At 40.2% G+C, this 17,772-nt stretch overlaps 2 protein-coding genes across 4 annotated transcripts in view; both read right to left on the reverse strand.

Annotated features, from left to right (window-relative positions):
• Positions 1-721: 721 nt before the first annotated feature.
• Positions 722-9,010, reverse strand: slc2a2 (solute carrier family 2 member 2). Its single transcript, XM_036128571.1, has 12 exons — positions 8,700-9,010; positions 8,433-8,528; positions 7,153-7,358; positions 6,944-7,068; positions 6,739-6,854; positions 6,476-6,638; positions 5,953-6,059; positions 3,762-3,842; positions 3,522-3,626; positions 3,333-3,434; positions 1,205-1,408; positions 722-1,089 (listed from the first exon to the last, which is right to left on the reverse strand). The coding sequence occupies exons 1-12, from the start codon at positions 8,712-8,714 to the stop codon at positions 898-900; spliced, it is 1,512 nt and encodes a 503-aa protein (XP_035984464.1). The 5' UTR covers positions 8,715-9,010; the 3' UTR covers positions 722-897.
• Positions 9,011-11,317: 2,307 nt separating this feature from the next.
• The window catches only part of tnika (TRAF2 and NCK interacting kinase a), a 112,951-nt gene continuing 106,496 nt past the window's right edge, over positions 11,318-17,772 (reverse strand). For all 3 annotated transcript variants that reach the window (XM_036128567.1, XM_036128568.1, XM_036128566.1), the window contains 3 exons: positions 17,020-17,179; positions 14,913-15,052; positions 11,318-13,348 (listed from right to left, as the gene is read on the reverse strand). In XM_036128567.1, coding sequence (XP_035984460.1) covers positions 13,265-13,348; positions 14,913-15,052; positions 17,020-17,179 — 384 coding nt within the window. In that variant the 3' untranslated portion in view covers positions 11,318-13,264. The remainder of the gene's footprint in view (positions 13,349-14,912; positions 15,053-17,019; positions 17,180-17,772) is intronic.

A 17,772-nucleotide genomic window follows, 5' to 3' on the forward strand; every position in this document is an offset into this window, starting at 1 on the left:
TATTTTGATTCCTATTGAGGTTTTCAGTTTTAACAAGTTTCATAACCTTTCTCTCACATGTGGTGACTATATGGTTTGTTATCGCTGTAAAACATTTATATTAGTTGACTTTTACTTTGAATACTGCAGTAAAAAAATCATAATTTGATTACATGTAAACATTGTGGCTTTTATAACTGATGTTGTAGTAAAAAGGGACATTTATTTTTATATACATGTACTTTGTCCCTAATAAACAGTACTTCTAGGAAGATGCAGTGCATTGCAAAAGTTTTCACACCCCTTGAACATTATTCGCATTTTGTCACGTTACAGGAGCAAACTTCTATATATTTTACTAGGATTTTATGTGGTAGAGCAACACAAAGTAGTGCAATACTGTAATGTGAAAGTAAAACGATGCACAATTATCAATACATTTTAAAAAAGTATTAAAAACTTGAAAAGTCTGATTGGAATTTGTATTTAGGCCTCCTCACTCTGATACCACTAAATAAAAAACAATTAATCAATAAATATCTAATTATAGATTCAGCAGTTCTGAGAAGGCCTCAGAGGTTCCTTGGAGAAAAATAAGTGAAGAAATAACATCATGAAGTACAAGGAACACACTAGACAAGTCTGACATAAATACAGGCTAAGAGACAACATTCAGCCCCAAAGTATTGATTAATTGGGCTGAACAGAAATGCAAGCCACACATTTATTCGTATTTTTTTTTAAACTATCTTAATATTCTTTTCACGTGACAGTTATGCTCTACTTTGAGATGGTCTATCACACGTATTGCCAATAAAACCTCAAAGCTTGTTGTTGTGAGATTATGAGATGTTAAAAAGGTCAAGAGGTACACTATGGACAGACACTGTTGCAAGATACTATAAAGCTGTCACTTCCTTAAGCGTCGCTGGATGTTTTGAGCTGCTGCAGTTCAGCGTTGTCTTTGGGAATCCTCCGTTTCTTTTGGAAGACCGCAGCAATCTCCTCAAACGTTTTGCCCTTGGTCTCAGGAACCCGGAGATAGATAAATATGGTGAAACCAAGAAGCAACACGGCAAACAGAACAAACACGTAACAGTCCAGCCAAGCCTGGAGAGGAATGTCAGAAAAAACAAAATCACTGTCGTTGTTTGATCTTATGACACTAAGAGAGAGATCCACACTAGCTTACAGTCCATTGCATAAGCTGGATTCAACTCCCTACCTGTATGTATGGAAAGGTCATGCCTATGATGAAGTTACTGGTCCAGTTGCAGCAACCTGCCAGGGCGATGGCGGCCGGCCGAGGCCCTTGGCTGAACAGTTCGGCCACTATGAACCAAGGAATGGGACCAGGACCAATCTCAAAGAAACTCACAAAAAGGAAGATGGATACCATGCTGACATAGCTCATCCAGGAGAAGTCATTCTGGAGAGAAAAGAGTAGCTCTTCAATGTTCTAATTTTCTAAGATGCAGAATTTTGGGTTTTCATTATCTGAAAGGCACAATCACCAAACCTACCAGTAATAAAGACTTGAAATACTCTGCTCAATAATATTAGAGGAACACTTTGAAAACACATCTCTCACACACATGATCTCAATTGGGGGGAAAAAAAATCCTGATGTATATTTATAGTGATATGGGATGGATAATATGTTAGGAACAAAAGGATGCCATATAGTTTGATGAAAATGAAAATTATCAACAGATAGAGCACTTAATCCAAAGTCACTGAGAAAGTGAAACTGAAAAACTGATGCAGTAGGATTTGTCCAATTTGCTCTAATATCATTGCAGCAACTCAAACGGGTAGTCGGTGGTTTGTATGGTTGCCAAGTGCTTGTCTGCAGGCCTGATGATGCCAGGGCTTGGTCCTTATGAGATCACGGATGATGTCCCGAGTTACCACCTTCCAGATCCTGAACAGGGCATTAGTGAGCTCCTGGACAGTCTGTGGTGCAATCTGGTGGCGTCGAATGGACCTAAACATGATGTCCCAGAGATGTTCTGGTGGATTTAGGTCAGTGGAGTGTGGCAGACACTCAATGGTATCGATTCCTTCAGCCTCCAGGAACTGCCTACATACTATTGGCACATGAGACCTTATCATTCACCAGGAGGAACTCAGGACTTACTGCACCAGTGAAGGGCCTAACAACGAGTCTAAGGATTTAATCCCAATACTTAGTGGCAGTCAGCATGCCATCGTTTATCCTGTACACGTCTGTGCGTACCCCCATGGATATTCCTCCCTAGACCAATCAAGCTCAAAAATGTTCCAGGCAGCATAATAGTACCAGCTTCTCCAGACTCTTTCACATCTGTCACGTGAGCTCAGAGTGAACCTGCTCTCATCTGTGAAAAGAACAGAACCTGCCACTTCTGCCACATCTGGCGTTCTCTCGCCAATGCCAGTCGGGCTCCAGAGTGTATGGCAGTGATCACAGGGCCTACTAACGGATGTTGGGCCCTCGGGTGTCTCTAAAGGTTTAGTCGGAGACATTCACGACAGTGGCCCACTGGAGGTCACTTTGGGGGGGCTCTTGCAGTACTCGCCCTATTCCTCTTTGCACAAAGGAGCAGATACCGGTCCTGCTGATGGGTCAAGGACCTCCAACGGCCCTGTCCAACTCCCCTAGAGTAACTGCCTGTCTCCTGGAATCTCCTCCATGATCTTGAGACCCTGCTGAGGGACACAGCAAACCTTATGTCAATGGCACGTATTGATGTGCCATCCTGGTGGAGTTGGACTGCATGTGTAACCTCTATAGGGGCCAGTTATCACCTCATAGTACCAGTGGCAACTCTGACCCTAGTCAAATGCAAAATTACTGGTAAGTAGCACAAAAAAAACAGGGAGAAAATATCTGTGGCCTCCACATGCAAAACATTTCCTGTTTTTGAGGTTGTCTCATTGTTGCCCCTCCAGTGCACCTGCTGATCATTTAATCAACACCACTAATGAACAGCCCCCTCTACTACTGAATTGACCTGATCAACACCAGCTGAACTGACTTGATATCAGTGTCTAATTAAAAAAAACTGCCTTTAATTGTTTGGACAGTATGTGTCACTCTGTATGTAACAAATCTACATCATCTGCCCAAATGAGTCACTTTCTAAAATAAACGACAAAAAAAAACAGTTTTGCTGACATTCTAAATTTTTAAGCTGTACTCATATATTAGGCAAGGCAATTTTATTTATAAAGCACTTTTCAGTAACAAGGCGGTTCAAAGCGCTGACAAGACGATTCAAAGTGCTGATTAGTTTGCATCTGTGTCTCATGACCGCCTGCCGACGCCAGTTTTAGCTGAGACGGAAGATCTTACACCTGGCTGAACAAACCTGGAATTTGAGACCCACTGTCATGGCGACGGCGCAGCAGCACATCCCTCCCAGACCGACCAGAGTCAGCGTACGCCTGCCGGTTCTGTCCACCAGTGCAACCTGGGACAGAGCGGGCGTATTTAGAGACAGAATAGGAAGATCCAACACATGTTCCCGGTGTTGGGTATATGCAAGTGAATTACTCACAGACACCAGAGTGAAGATTGTGTTGATGACTCCCACTCCTATTGTAGCATAGACTGGCTGACTGACACCAGCTTGGGCAAAGATGGCTGTAGAGTAGTAGAAGATCTTGGAGAAAAATGCACAAAGGACGAATAGATTATCCAACATGCTAAAGTCGCGGTTTAGTGGTTTGAGTGAGGTTGATAGGAAGAAGTGGTAGAAATGTAGGCATTTCCCTCCCCCGAATACTTTATTACTCACTGCGTTAATGCCGGACAGCTGCTGTGAAAGGTGCATCATGAGGGCAACAATCAGCTGCTGTCTGTATACAGAGGAGAAGATCTAGGACAGAAAGAGGAGACAAAAATTGCATGCATCCATTCATCGGCCACATACATCCCATTCAGTTGCGCGTTAACACAAACAGCAAATCAGTCAACCGCCTGGCAGCAGCTTTAGCATTTAGAGACGTTGACGAGGATTCGCTGAAGTTAAAATGCAGAATCAAAATGTTGAAGGACAAATGTCTCTCAGAGTTACCGAGAACGGTTGAAAAGAGAAAATAGCTAATGAGTGGCCGTTGTGTGGACAAAATTGATGTTTTGATTTCAGAGGACAGAGAAGAGTTAGGAAACGTGTTGGAGATGAAATGCAGGCGACGGTTGCTCGTATAGCCACTTGTTACAACCGATATATGCAAAATGTCATCTGTCTTTGCACAACAGGTCAAACAGCGGCAGAAGACTACGCCGAGCATAGTCTGTCAGCTAAAAACAGGAAACTGAGGCTACAATTTACACTGGCTGAACAAACTGGATCAAAACAGACTGGAAAAATGATAATCAGTCTCAATGTTAGCAGCAACTTAGACTAAGTCAAAGTCTAACATTCAGGATGATGGGGTCAGAATTTGGTTTAAACAACATAAAAGCATAGCTCCATCATGATGACAGCAGTTCAGGATGTTGGTGGTGGTGAAATGGTGCTGAGGATATTATCTTTTTTGCCACACTTTGGATCTCCAACAAGCAATTCAGCATCGTTTAAAGATTATTGTTGCCGACCATGTTCATTCACCTATGAACACAGTGTACCCCTCCTCCGATTGCAACTCCAAGCAGGGTTATGTGGAAATCAGCAGGGTAATGTGGAAATATAGTGGAACGGGAGATTCACATCATGGGGGTGCCGTCGAGAAATTTTCAGCATTTGCGATATCGTCATAGTAACATGATTCATTCTCTGAGAAACACCTTGATTAATCTTTGCCAGAATCATTGCAGTTCTGTAAGTGAAAAGGGCTCCAATGTAGTTCTAGAAAGATGTGCCTAATGAAGTAGTCCGAGAGTGCATGTTTTAATTAAATTAAAGATAATGCAATGGGCTGGGCTGGCATCAAAAATCCTACCATGACAGGTCAAACTCCAAAAACCAAAGTTTAATCCCAGACAAGGATGTTATATGTTGTAGGGGATATCAGACAGGTGATTGGGAGGCCCAGCCCAGTCCCAAAGTCCACAAAAGCAAGTGCAACACAGCAGAACTTTGACTGGAGATACAAACTGTGGGCGTGCAAACACAAACTGACAGTAAACAAGTTGCATTATGGATTAAACAAATCTGCTGATAATCAACTTGTAATAGGAAAATATGTTGAAAAAAATTATGTCATATATTTATTTTTAACAGATATTTGCTTGCAGCAGCATAATCTGAAACTATAAACTTGGGTAGCTGCTTTCACTGACTTTCTTACTTATGAATATGGCTGGACGATGATTTAACAACAATCTATCTATCTATCTATATCTATATATATATATCTATATATATATATATATATATATATATATATATATATATATGTATGTATGTATGTATACGTATATCAATGATACAAAAGGTCAATAAAAAGTTTAATAGAATAACAGTTTTCCTTCCTTTTGCATTCTAGCCATGTAGGTTAATATTACCGTCATTACATCCTCCCAGCCAATCACAAAGGCAGACCCAGGATATAGATATATAGATATATATATATATATATATATATTGGCCAGGGCTGCACTTAACATATATATTTTGAATTTGTTGATAATTATCGATATCGATAAATATCATTTCCATTTTATTGCTATGCTTTTTTTTCTATATCGTCCAGCCCTACTTATAAATAGGCATTTGCATTAGTTTTGGGCATGTTCTCTTGTCTTTCCTCTTTTGTAGAAAGCCTGTAAAAGTTTAAAGTTTACAGTAAAACAATCCAGTTAATGTTGATTTTGTAGAAACTTCCTCTTGGGAGAGTTTTTTTTTCCCACACTGAATTGATGTGCTCAGATGTAAGATTTCATTATGTCTTTTCAGTCTTTCCATGTGAGAGTTTGCAGTTTATTTTAGGGCTTAGTAGAAACAATAATACAACTCTGCAGAATTCATGTCTATAGAGACTTACCAAAGAACGTATTGACACTCTTGGCTCTCTGTCTGCCTCCTCCTTCTCCCTCCTCATTTCTTCCAGATCAGCAGAAGGATCATACGCCCCCTTTAGACGATGCAGACCTGCAACGATGTGCAAACATGGTTAAAATATTTTACCTAAACAAAAGTGGCTATTCCATGATGATGTTTTCCACTATGACTAAATGTTTCAAATGCTTTTTATTATCTGTTAATGGTAAAGGATTTGCCCTGCAGAAGAGTCGTTCATGCATTGACATTTGTTTTTGGCTGTTCCTTTGTCTTTTTTCTCTTGGAATAAAAGTACTTTTTGCTTAATTTGCCAGGCTGCCTGTTTACTTCAAGGCAAGGCTTAGCTGAGCTAACCAGGAGCTCAGCAGATTTCTTTTCAAGGACAGATGGAAACGTGGTGCTGCCTTTCTCATCTTGTATTGTAAACGCAGGGGTATTTACCAAAGAGAACCCCAGAGACTAAAACAAATGCATTGCTCTGATGTTTGTAACCTTTGAGTACTTACTTTTCCGGGCCTCCTGCTCCTTGCCCAGCAGGATGTAAAGGTAGCGTGGACTCTCAGGGCACAGTGGCAGCATTAAGGTCTGTAATATTGCGGGAGCTCCCGACAGACCAAGCAACACGTGCCACATTTCATCGTTACCAAGGACAAAATCCAGCCCTATTACCTACATGCAAACACAGGTCACATTAGGTTACACCCTCTCTGCATCCTTCAAACACAGATGATACTCTGTGTTGGTTTAGGTGTGTGAAAGTCTAACCTACCTGGCTGAGTAGGATGCCAATGACAATGGCCAACTGATGTAATGTTCCCAGAGCCCCTCTGTAGGCTTTAGGCGCAATCTCTCCAATGTACATCGGCACCAGTCCAGATGTCAACCCTGAAAGGCAAATTCTAACTGATTACAGCATATTGCTACTGAAATACAACAGTCGTAAAAGAAAGGCGATTCCAGGTGCTTGGATGTACCACAGTAGAAGCCCATGATAGCGCGCCCTGAGATGACCATAATGTGGGGCTTCCACATTCTGGATAGACCCATCAATAATCCAGCAGCTACGGCCAGAAAGTTGATCATAAGCATGCCTTTTACCCTGCAGAACAGACAAATGAGCATTTCTACCTCTTCATTGTTTCAACATTTGAGACAATTTTTTTTCTTCTTAGATCGCTCTAACCTTCCTTTTAGGTCACCGATAAATCCCACCAGGAAGGAGGACACCATGCCGCCAATGGAGAAGATGGCCACCGACAGTGACCAGTACATGATCACGGAGGGATGCTTTATTTCCTCCGAGGAACCGTCTCCATCTGTGCCGTTTTCCAAAAGCGCTGACCTCTCGGACCACACGCCCAGAGACAAAGCATAATGCTTCTCAATGACCTGGGACATAGAAAGCAAATACAGCTGCAGTTCATCAATGGAAACGGTATCCGGTCAATGGTGCCGTGCCTTAGAATTCAAATCCCTGAAACTTTTTCATCTGCCACCTGATTAACTGGATTTTCTGCAAGGATTTCTCTGTATTTAATTCCATCAATATTCCTTTCAATGCTAAACAGCATTCCCATCCTTGCTGATGAAAAGCATCCCCACAGCATGACACCGCCACCACCATGTTTCATCATGGGAATGTTGAGCTCAGGGTGATGTACAGTGTTGGTTTTCTGCAGGATTTTACACACAGACCAAAAAGTAACATTATCCTCTTATCTGACCAGAACACCAGCTTGTCCCCCAAATGCTTTGCAGAAAACCTTAAATGTGACTTCTCGGTGTGTTGCTTTAACACCGGATTTTTGAGCTGTGGATCTTCAGCCCCTCGAGGGGATACCGTGGGGCTTTAAATAGCTTCTCGGGTTAATCCTCTTCCTGCCTGGCCTGTCAGGTTAGGTGTATGGCCGTGACCTTGTAGGTTTGCTGTGGTGCAATAAAGACTGTGAACCGTGCACCACTTGTCTTCCACTTCACTATAACGCGCTTAGGCGTTTCACATAAAAAACAAGTAAAATACGTTGGCACTTTAGAGGTTGAGGCTGTAATGTGACATAATGTGATATGTCCAAGGAGTGAAAATGCTTCTTGCTAGGCATTGTACAGGTCCAGAAAATATCGTGTTCATATTTCATTTTAAACGTTGGAGAAGGGTTTGAAATACATGCACTGTAGCAAAGATTATTTTAAAATATAAAATAAAAAAAAAGATATCTCTGTCCTTGACACAAGTTGTGTCTTTGTTAAAAAAAAAGTACAGCAGTCTTAAAATATCAGACAGCTTGCTCATTTCAAGCAATAAAAAAGAAGAAAAAAGAAGCTAAACATTTTCTGAAAGGGTTTTGTGTTATTTTTATGCATCTAATAAGGATAAACCGCTTTTTTTCTTAAAGAGCAAATTGTGAGGGTATAAAAAACATTAAGTAGTACCGCAACTCAGTGAAAGTGTCAAGTGTACATTACCTTCTGGGGTGCATTGATGACTCCTAGACTATATCCGTACTGTAGGGACCCCAGAGCGGCCGTGAACACAGCTATAGCCAGTGTACCTGACAGTTGCTGCAAGCCACACAGGCACAGTTAAATGTCTACATCAACAACAGCGAGCGCATGTTTTTTCGTCTTTAAATAACAAAGCTACATATAGAAATTTAGGGAAAAGAAATGGTCTTTGAGGACACATTTGTACAATGCACATCAAAAATATAATTTTTTAGAGAATTCTCGTACCTTTCCCGTCTCCATGATGCGTCCAGAGTGTTAGCCTGGAGGCTGGTAATGATCAATGAAATCTGCATGCCTGATCACACAGTGTCCACTCGCTAATCGACCAACACGAGCGCACAGGTTCATGCGAACATTCCCAGCATAGACGGATGTAGGAAGAGTCTTATCACAATATTTCATACACATATTTATGTATGTAAAATATTATTTTACAAGACACTGGTTTTAGGATGTTTTTTTGGGGTAATCACTTATAAAACCTCAAAAATAATGTACTAAATCATAGATTCCACAAAGTCCCTAAATGTGATGATTTTCCCTATTTGTGGATAACCCTTTTTCATGCACATTGATATTGCATTAACTTTCTCTAAACAGACACTCGTGCAAACATGCTTAAACATGTGCATGTGTATCAGTTTGTTAATAATTATACTAGGGTGGACAAAGTCTGAGGGTCGAGGCTGATACAAACGTTGCAAAACGCTCACAGAATTAGGAGAAAAAAAGGCCCACAAACAGGCAGAGTGCTATTAGTCTCTTTTATTTCTCTTTTCCAGCATCTCTAAAAAAACAAAAAAAAACTAAAAAAAAATTAATCCCAAAAACAGGACATTAGTAATGCTCTTTCAAAAAAAAGAAAACACAACTTGGACAGTACCGTGTACAGTGGTTCTGGATTTGAAAGGAGAGATTTCGGTACGATGACAATTGATGCCTCGCTTGTGCTTGATGGGAAGCACAGCGTGCACATCCAAGGGAAGACGGTGATTTCTGCTGATCAACACTTTATTGCTAAAACATTAGCCTGCTCAGATCAGTGAACCCTAATTTACAGCCACACAGAAGACAGCCACAGTGTAAATATTAAAAAGTGCTTAAAACATACGGCAAAGAATATTTTACAGGGAGGGGGAAAAAAAACGCAATGTAAAAAAAAAAATGTTTTACTCCCAGGTGATTTAAAATCTTATTGCTAACCCTATAGAACAATTTACCACTGTCTGCAGGAGAAAAGTTACTCCAAGATAGGTTTAGAGGAAACTGAGTTTTGGTTTCTTACAGCTGCGTTTTTAAACCGACAAGTAAAAAGGGTGAACTTAATAACCAAAATATTACTTCTAACTTTCTGATTAATCTGGGTAGGGTACTTTTTTCTTTTTATGTTTTTCCCCCAGACTTAATGAGAGGCACCCTACTTTACAGTCAATGCTGGAAGTTCACACCGGAAGTTTAGGGCACTATAATATGCAGAGACCGAGAGAATGGTAAGGATGCCTAAACCTATGGTTAGTGGATTTAACACCTAAACCCAATTTAATTCTTGAGGTTTCTCACCTCCCCTGAGAGCTAACCCTATACTTGTTGTATGACAAACCTAAACCTATGGTCAGTGGATTTAATACAACTTCATTAACTTCCTGCTAGGACTGACTTCCAGTTGAAGCTGATTTCTGACAATTTCGGGAGCAACTTTATTTATTTAAGTCATGAAGAACATGATTTACATTCAAGCGATCACTTGTATCAAAACAATAAACATTTTGAAGCAACTTGCAGCGATTCCATTAAGACTTCTGGTGTGAAATTCCAGCACTGATTCTAGAAATGGCAGCGTCCTGCCACTGCAGTAGGGTACTCTTGGACTTAATGACCATCTTTGGCTTAAAGTTCAATGCTTCATACCCAGTCTGGTTGCCCCCAAGTGGTCAAATAGTTTTTAGCTCGTTCTAACAGACACCAAGTTCAACTCCCCGGACATTTCAGTCATTTTCAAGACTTCAGACTTCATGTCGGCGTGAGTGAATTTACTCTATCTATGCAAGTAGCGTGATCGGCATCACCTCTGTGCAAGATGAGTTAATTACGTCTTAATGTTAACTATGCTGTACACTGTCAGCATCGTTACCTGTCAACTGACTCTGTTTTTGGTAAAACCACTCCGTTATATAACATATGGCAGAGGATCCTATGATTATTGAGGTAAATTCACTTCAACATGGGCATGTTAGTACGACACGGTTAAAGATGTCCCAGTTTGTGCGTTATTTTTGTGAGATGTTTGTTAAACACTAACTTATGTCATGTCAATGTGGTATGAATTTTTCATCATGATGTACTAACCCCGTTACATTTATTGTCTCTGTTTTGCGATGAAGGCTGTAAAATAAAGGGTTTGGTACTACATAAAGAGGGAGTAAGGTAGTTTTCTCTGTAGCGTAACCATTGCGGTTTTTGCTATACTTAATGATTGCGTGACCATCTTGGGCTAAATGTGCAATGCCCCCAAGTGGTCAGGTAATTAATAGCAAAAACATTTGCCATTGCAAATTGAGTAAATCGGTATGGTAAGCTCTGAAGACCAAATATTAGCTTAGCAGTTCCTCAACTGTTGCAGCAGTGGCACAAATATACACATGTTGTACGTTTGAGTCACAACGGTCCAAGCCAGCCTGGCTTAGCTGGTGATGACGCTGCATATGCGACAATATCACATACATAAAAAAGGCGATCCACTTGCGACATAAAGCTGCTTATCTTTGCACGTCATTAAAACACAATACCGAGACGGAGGTTTTATTTTGTCTGAAGATGGGTATTTTTCTACCACAGAAATTTTCTCGAGTCAAGGGGGGAAAAAACTTTGGGTTTAAACTCTGCTTTGGAGTAACTTCATTCCCGATCATAACGTGTGGCAGGAGAACCTCTGGTTATTGCCGCAGCTCCTCTGGGAGAATTGAGTCCACTTAAACATGGACATGTTAGAATAAATTGGTAAAAGTAAAAGGAAAATGTGTACCATACTTCTTGATGTTTTGATAAGAATGCTGTCAAAGAACAAAATTAGACTTACATTTATTAATGCATATCTCTGTCAGTAAACACAAAATAATAATCAACAATGTGTTACATTAAATAATAAAAATTACAAAATCAATATTGGAGGTAAAAGAAAACATCTGTAACAATAAAAGTAAAAAACAGTAGTTAAAATGTGATCAGTAATCCTAAATTTCCTTTTGGCTTCTGTTTAAGTTTTGCTTACATCATGCTAGGCACTGTACAAACATTTAGGAGCCAAAATCAGACAAGAAAACGGGAGGCGAAGCTTGTTTTAAAAGGATCCCACAGTGTTCAACAGTGAATGCCTTACATATGCACACAGTAGTAGCGAGAATAGCTCAGATCTTGTTGAGGTCGAGTTTAGGACAAGCCGCTTATTAAAAAACAAATAAAAAATTTCGCACAGTTAAAGGAAAAAGAAACAAACCCCCAAAATCATCCAACTCTTGTGTATTGCCTTCTTTGAATGCACGCTGCTAAGATGCACAAACTTATAAACTTCACACTAACAAGATAACACAATATATGTGCATGTAAACAAACCCAGTGATGCTTTGATCGCATTAAGTAAAACAAAAAAAAAAGAAGAAGAAAAAGAAATACAGCCTGATATTGAATTTTCAAATTTCTAGCTTTGATTCTGATTTAAACTTCAGCATCAAGTCACACACACAAATACACACACACACTTACACACACACACACCACTCATGGATTTCATTGACACAGATGTGCTGTATGTTTCCTCCAACTTTAAGGAACCACTGAGTCCAAAAAGTTCCACAGAATGAGAACAGACATGAACAGAATGACCCCCCCACACACCCACCCCCCGGTTGTTCATTTAAGATTACAGTAAATCTGATGCAGCACCTTCAGTTTAAAAAGTACAGAGACAGAGAAGAGGAGGTGAGGAGGAGGAGAAGGAGAAGATGAAATGAGAGCAGATGTAGGATGGACCAGTGATTTCATTTTAAAGGGAGAAAGATAGAACACTTGCATATTGTTCGCGACCCATTTACCGGCAGAGCGCGCCGCTGCCTCTGTCGAGAAAATGCGATGCTTCAGGAAATCAGAAGTTCGTTTGGTCAGGGCACAGAGCGATGGCGCTGCGACGAAGTGAAGAAGGATGTAAATAAAGATTAAACAGGCTGTCACCTTTCCTTACCGACGCTCGGACTAAATCTGTAGTCCCGTCATCGGTTTCGTTCTTGCTGCTGCTATTCCAATACGGACATCTTCAACTTTTAGCAAATTCCTTCAGAGCTCTTTGGGAACGAGCTTGCACAAGGTGGGTAAGAGGAAAATAGAAGACAAGGCAATCAGATGATGGGGGGTTAGGGTTGGGGGGGGGGGGGGTAAGGGGTATTGGTAGAAGGAGGCAGGTGTAAAGAAGTAAACCCTTGAATGCACTGGTCCATTTGGGAGGAAGAGAGATAACGGTGAGTTGCAAAAGACGAAAAAAGAAAATGTGGAAGGTCAGTGCCAGTCAGTAAAGTAACAATGGCTTCCGCATGACCCAGATCAGTCTAGGATATTCATTTATTTATTTACTCTCTTCTGGAACTTCTGTTCCTACTTCGTATTAGTCTCTAGGGCATAGAAAAGTTTTCATTTCCGCCGATCCAGGTGATTTTCTTTTGACGTGCAATAGGCCGCAGCGGAAACGGCAGGTCGTAGGACTAGCCGACGGGAGAGCGAGGCAGAGCGGAGGAGGAGAAACGTCACCAGTTCATCATTGAGTTTCTGTTGAGGGTCATGAAGAACACCTGGCTGCTACCTCCAGAGCGCACCGACGCAAAGAATACCTGGAAAACAGACCGAGAAATATAGATGAATACACAACGTTATGTTTTAATGCACAGAGCCGTCCAAAAGTATGAACACCACGTTACCAGCGTTATAACAAGCTTTAAGATAAAATGACTTTGTTTTTTGTGATTGACCAACACAAAGTTTTCAAAAAATTTTACATATAAAAAAATTTAAATAATAAATAAATAATATGCCCACTTTCTCTGACCCAAAAACAGCGGACACCACCATGTTTCATTCTGAGGATGGTGTTTTTAAGGTGATGGTTTAAGGTTAGTTTTCCACCACAGATGGGGTTTTGACTGTAGGCCAGAATGTTGAATTTTGGTCTGCCTTGACCTGCACTCCTTCATACAATTGAATTAAATTTTATTTATATAGCGCCGATTCATGATACATCATCTGAAGGCACTTTCCAATGTCAAATTCAATCAGATTATACAGATTGGTCAAAAGTGTCCCATCTAAGGAAGCCCAGCAGATTGCATCAAGTCCTGACAAGCAGCTTTCACTCCTCCCGAAAGAGCAACAGGGACAGTCGTCTGCATTGTCCATGGCTTTGCAGCAATCCCTCATACTGAGCATGCATGAAGCGACAGTGGAGAGGAAAACACCCCTTTAACAGGAAGGAAAAACATCCAGCAGAACCAGGCTCACTTTGAACGGTCATATGCCTCGACCGACTGGGGGTTACAGAAGACAGAGTATCCACATGTTATCTGTGTCCCCTACATTACTTGTGGCAAACTGGAAACAAGACTCCCTATACGGCTTTCTTTGCCCTTGGCTGGTTATCTGATTAATGTTCTCCTTACTAGGCCCATCAGTTTAGGTGGACAACCATTTCTTGGTAGGTTCGTAGTTGTGCCATATTCCTTCCATTTTTGAACGGTGGAACAGTACTCCCTGAGATGTTCGAAGCTATTGATATGATTTTATAACCTTACCCAGCTTTAAACCTCTCTATAACTTTTTCCCTGGTCTGTCAGCCATGTTCCATGAACATTATGACACTGTTCACTAATGTTCTCCAACACAGAACAGCTGTATGCACACAGAGATGAATTAAGACGGAAGTGGACCATTAGTTAGACGACCTCTGAAGCTTGTTGATTGCACTGCATTTTATTTAGGGGCATCAGAGTAAAACAGGTGTGCCAAACTCTGTTTTTTATTTGTAAAAACATTTATAAGACATGCATCATGTTCCTTCCTTTCGTTTCAGCAACATGCTTTACTTTGTGTTGGTCAACCAAATGAAGCCCAGTAAAATACTTGACGTTGGAGGTTATAATGTGACAAAATATGATAAAATTGTAAAGGGTGTGAATACTTTGCAAGGCTATGTAAATCACCTAAATTGGAAAAGTATTTGCTGTTCTGTATAAAGACATTTTTGACTCACTAAAGTAAAACAAGTCTGGAAATGTTTTACGCTGCTGTGTGTCCACCGAGGCATAGCGTTGCCATCAGCTGTCTTCTATGTAGAATGTGGAGTGGATACGTACTCGCAAAAATAGATGACGACTGAGGAGATCTTCTAAATGTGGTATTTACCTTATCATTTCGCTCACACAGGAACTTAAGTCTCTGGGCTCTCTTGTGCATGAACACTCCATCCAGATGGCCCGTCTCCACGGAGCGGATCTCTATGGCTTTCTCACCCCAGCCCATTATCTGATTAGAATGGATATAGGCTGGAAAAAGATACAAACATGGTTTTAGTCAGGTTAAATCCTCAAAAATAATATATATTCCTACAGATCTATTGAGAAAACAAATGTCCACATTTGAGTCTACTGCTAAGCAATCATCTGAATCAAAGGTTTAAAGGTCACAGAAAGACTTTCCTTATCTAAAGGAAGAGACTTTTAGAAATTGCTAAAGTTCAACAAAACAGTGGGTTCAATATTCTAAAGCTTCCTCTCGCCCTGTGTGGAAATCTGGGATTTAAGTCAATGTGTAATGTTGTGATTTACTGCCACATGAGGGCAGTAAATCACAGAAAGTGAACAGCAAAATCACTAGCTCCTCTTACTCTGTCTTTCATTCTCCCCTTTCCCCCTTTGGTCAGTTTCATGTTTCTAACCCCTTACACGTTATTCATCTGTCTATTATCCACTCCTTATCTGAGATGGGGTGGTAACAGGGAAAGGGAAACATAGAAGTCTTGACAAGCAGCTTTCACTCCTCCTGAAAGAGCAACAGGGACAGTCGTCTGCATTGTCCATGGCTTTGCAGCAATCCTTCATACTGAGCATGCATGAAGCGACAGTGGAGAGGAAAACACCCCTTTAACAGGAAGGAAAAACCTCCAGCAGTTATTCATCTGTCTATTATCCACTCCTTATCTGGGGTGGTAACAGGGAAAGGGAAACATAGAAGTCCTTCTTCCAAACACTCTATAATTTTAATGGGTCAAAAGGTGTTTCTTGGGCTGTCCACTTGTTACTGAGACTGACCCACGGAAAACCCCCAGTGGGACGGATATCCATGCAAAGCCTCCATTCTCATCAGATGTCAAGACCACTTCAGCTGACTCCTTTCACAGCAGAAGAGTGACCCTTTCTATAGACTGAGCCCTCCCACCCAAAAGGTGAAAACTCCTTTCAGCTGCTTGTAGTTTGGAGGAGGAATCAGTCTACTCTTTTCCATTTTTTTATGATGTATTTTTCCAGATAAATTAACCCTTGTTTCTTACCAAAGATGTACCAAGAGATCGCCTGCACTGCAAAAAGGGAACTAAAAGTAAGTAAAATGTTCTTAAAATTAGTATATATTTCCTTGATTTCAGCAGCTAAATAAGACTATTTGCCAATGGCATGAGAATTTCTACCCCTAAAATAAGATAATTAGACATCCTGCACTTGGAATAAGGTGATGGAGATGAATTGTTCTTATTTTAAGTGTAAAAATCTTATTCCATTGGCAAATAATCTGATTTACCAGCTCAAATCAATGAAAAATACGTTAATTTCAAGAGGATTTACCTACTTTGAGTTCCCTTTTTACAGTGTGGAGAGCGCAGTCAGTTTTGAGCTTTACCCACAGGTTGCAAACTACAAAGATTATCACGTGAACACATCGTATCTACGTGCTACCCCAACACTCTTAAGTGTGGAATCCTTTACTGAATTAAGAAGCAAAATTAGTTATTTAGGCTTTTAGTGTATTTTCTTTGAGAACTTTATGGTTGTTCATTAAGGCCTGTCTGTTTAGGCCCCTACAACAGAGTCATACTTCTGGGTTTGCTGGGAGTATCGCTTCTTTTGACATTTTGGAAAATAAATTTCAATCCTGTTAAGGAAAAGAACTTCTGTGACATTTGTGACCTATGTAAAAAACTAACACATGCAGAAGGGCTGCATAGGTATCGGCATAAAGCCAAAAAAGTATGTACAGCCCTCAACAAACGGATCTCTTTTTTAAAAGATTCATGACACAAAAACCTAATAAAAAAAAAAACAATAAAAAAAAACAATGTGCACTATAGTCTGTCTTTGTTAAAAGGACAGGTTAGCCTGTAACCGGGTTCTACAAAACACTGTTTGATAAAGTGGTTTAAGACAAGTGCATGTAGTGTATGCAATATATTTATTATAATCTGTTTAAATCTATCTACTAGGTATTACTAGGTATACATGTAAATTTAAGCAACACATACCAACAGAGGTAGGCATCTCTCCCCACTGTAGCACCACGTCCTTGGTGATGCGTCCATAGGTGTTGACGTAGACCCCCTCATCTTCATAACACAGCAGCATCTCCATTCCATCAGTCTTAGGGAGCACTACGATGGCATGGGGCGTCACCTGACTCTGGATCTAAGATAAATACGACCAAAAATATTTCAGAGGATTTAAAGTGAGTGTGGTGATGTTGATCCTGTTAGACTTTATTTTAGAATACAACAGGTATTAGTGTATAATTGATTTATTTGCCTACATTCTGTTATCTGGAAAAGAGTTGGCAAGCACACAAAAGCTTAAGATCAAGAAAGGAAAATGTTAATTTTCAATTATGTTTTCTCAGACCTTAAAAGGATAGATAAGAATTTTGAAGTTAAAGGTTCTGTGAAAAGATTTTAAGCAACTACTGGCTAACCTGTCTTTGTCAGAGTTTATGTGCAGAAAATGAAAAGTCCATCAGGCTCTTTTTTCAAGCTATGCCTGTTGTCTTATTCACTGATTGAATTTGTAAAGACTTTAAGGATTAAATATAACAGATTATCATCAGCATAGCAATGGAGATTTATTTCAAGCTGTCTAATTGTGCTAAATGCAAAGGTGATAACCATTTAAAGGTTTATTTAATGGAAGGTACTGTTCTGTCATTTTTCAGACTTGAGTTAAGACAGTAGACTTTGGTCATGACACCTCTCAAACTACCCCTTAACTTTATCCTAGAGGTCCAACTA

The sequence above is a fragment of the Fundulus heteroclitus genome, unplaced genomic scaffold (genome assembly GCF_011125445.2).
Source record: "Fundulus heteroclitus isolate FHET01 unplaced genomic scaffold, MU-UCD_Fhet_4.1 scaffold_100, whole genome shotgun sequence".
Lineage (NCBI taxonomy): Eukaryota > Metazoa > Chordata > Actinopteri > Cyprinodontiformes > Fundulidae > Fundulus > Fundulus heteroclitus.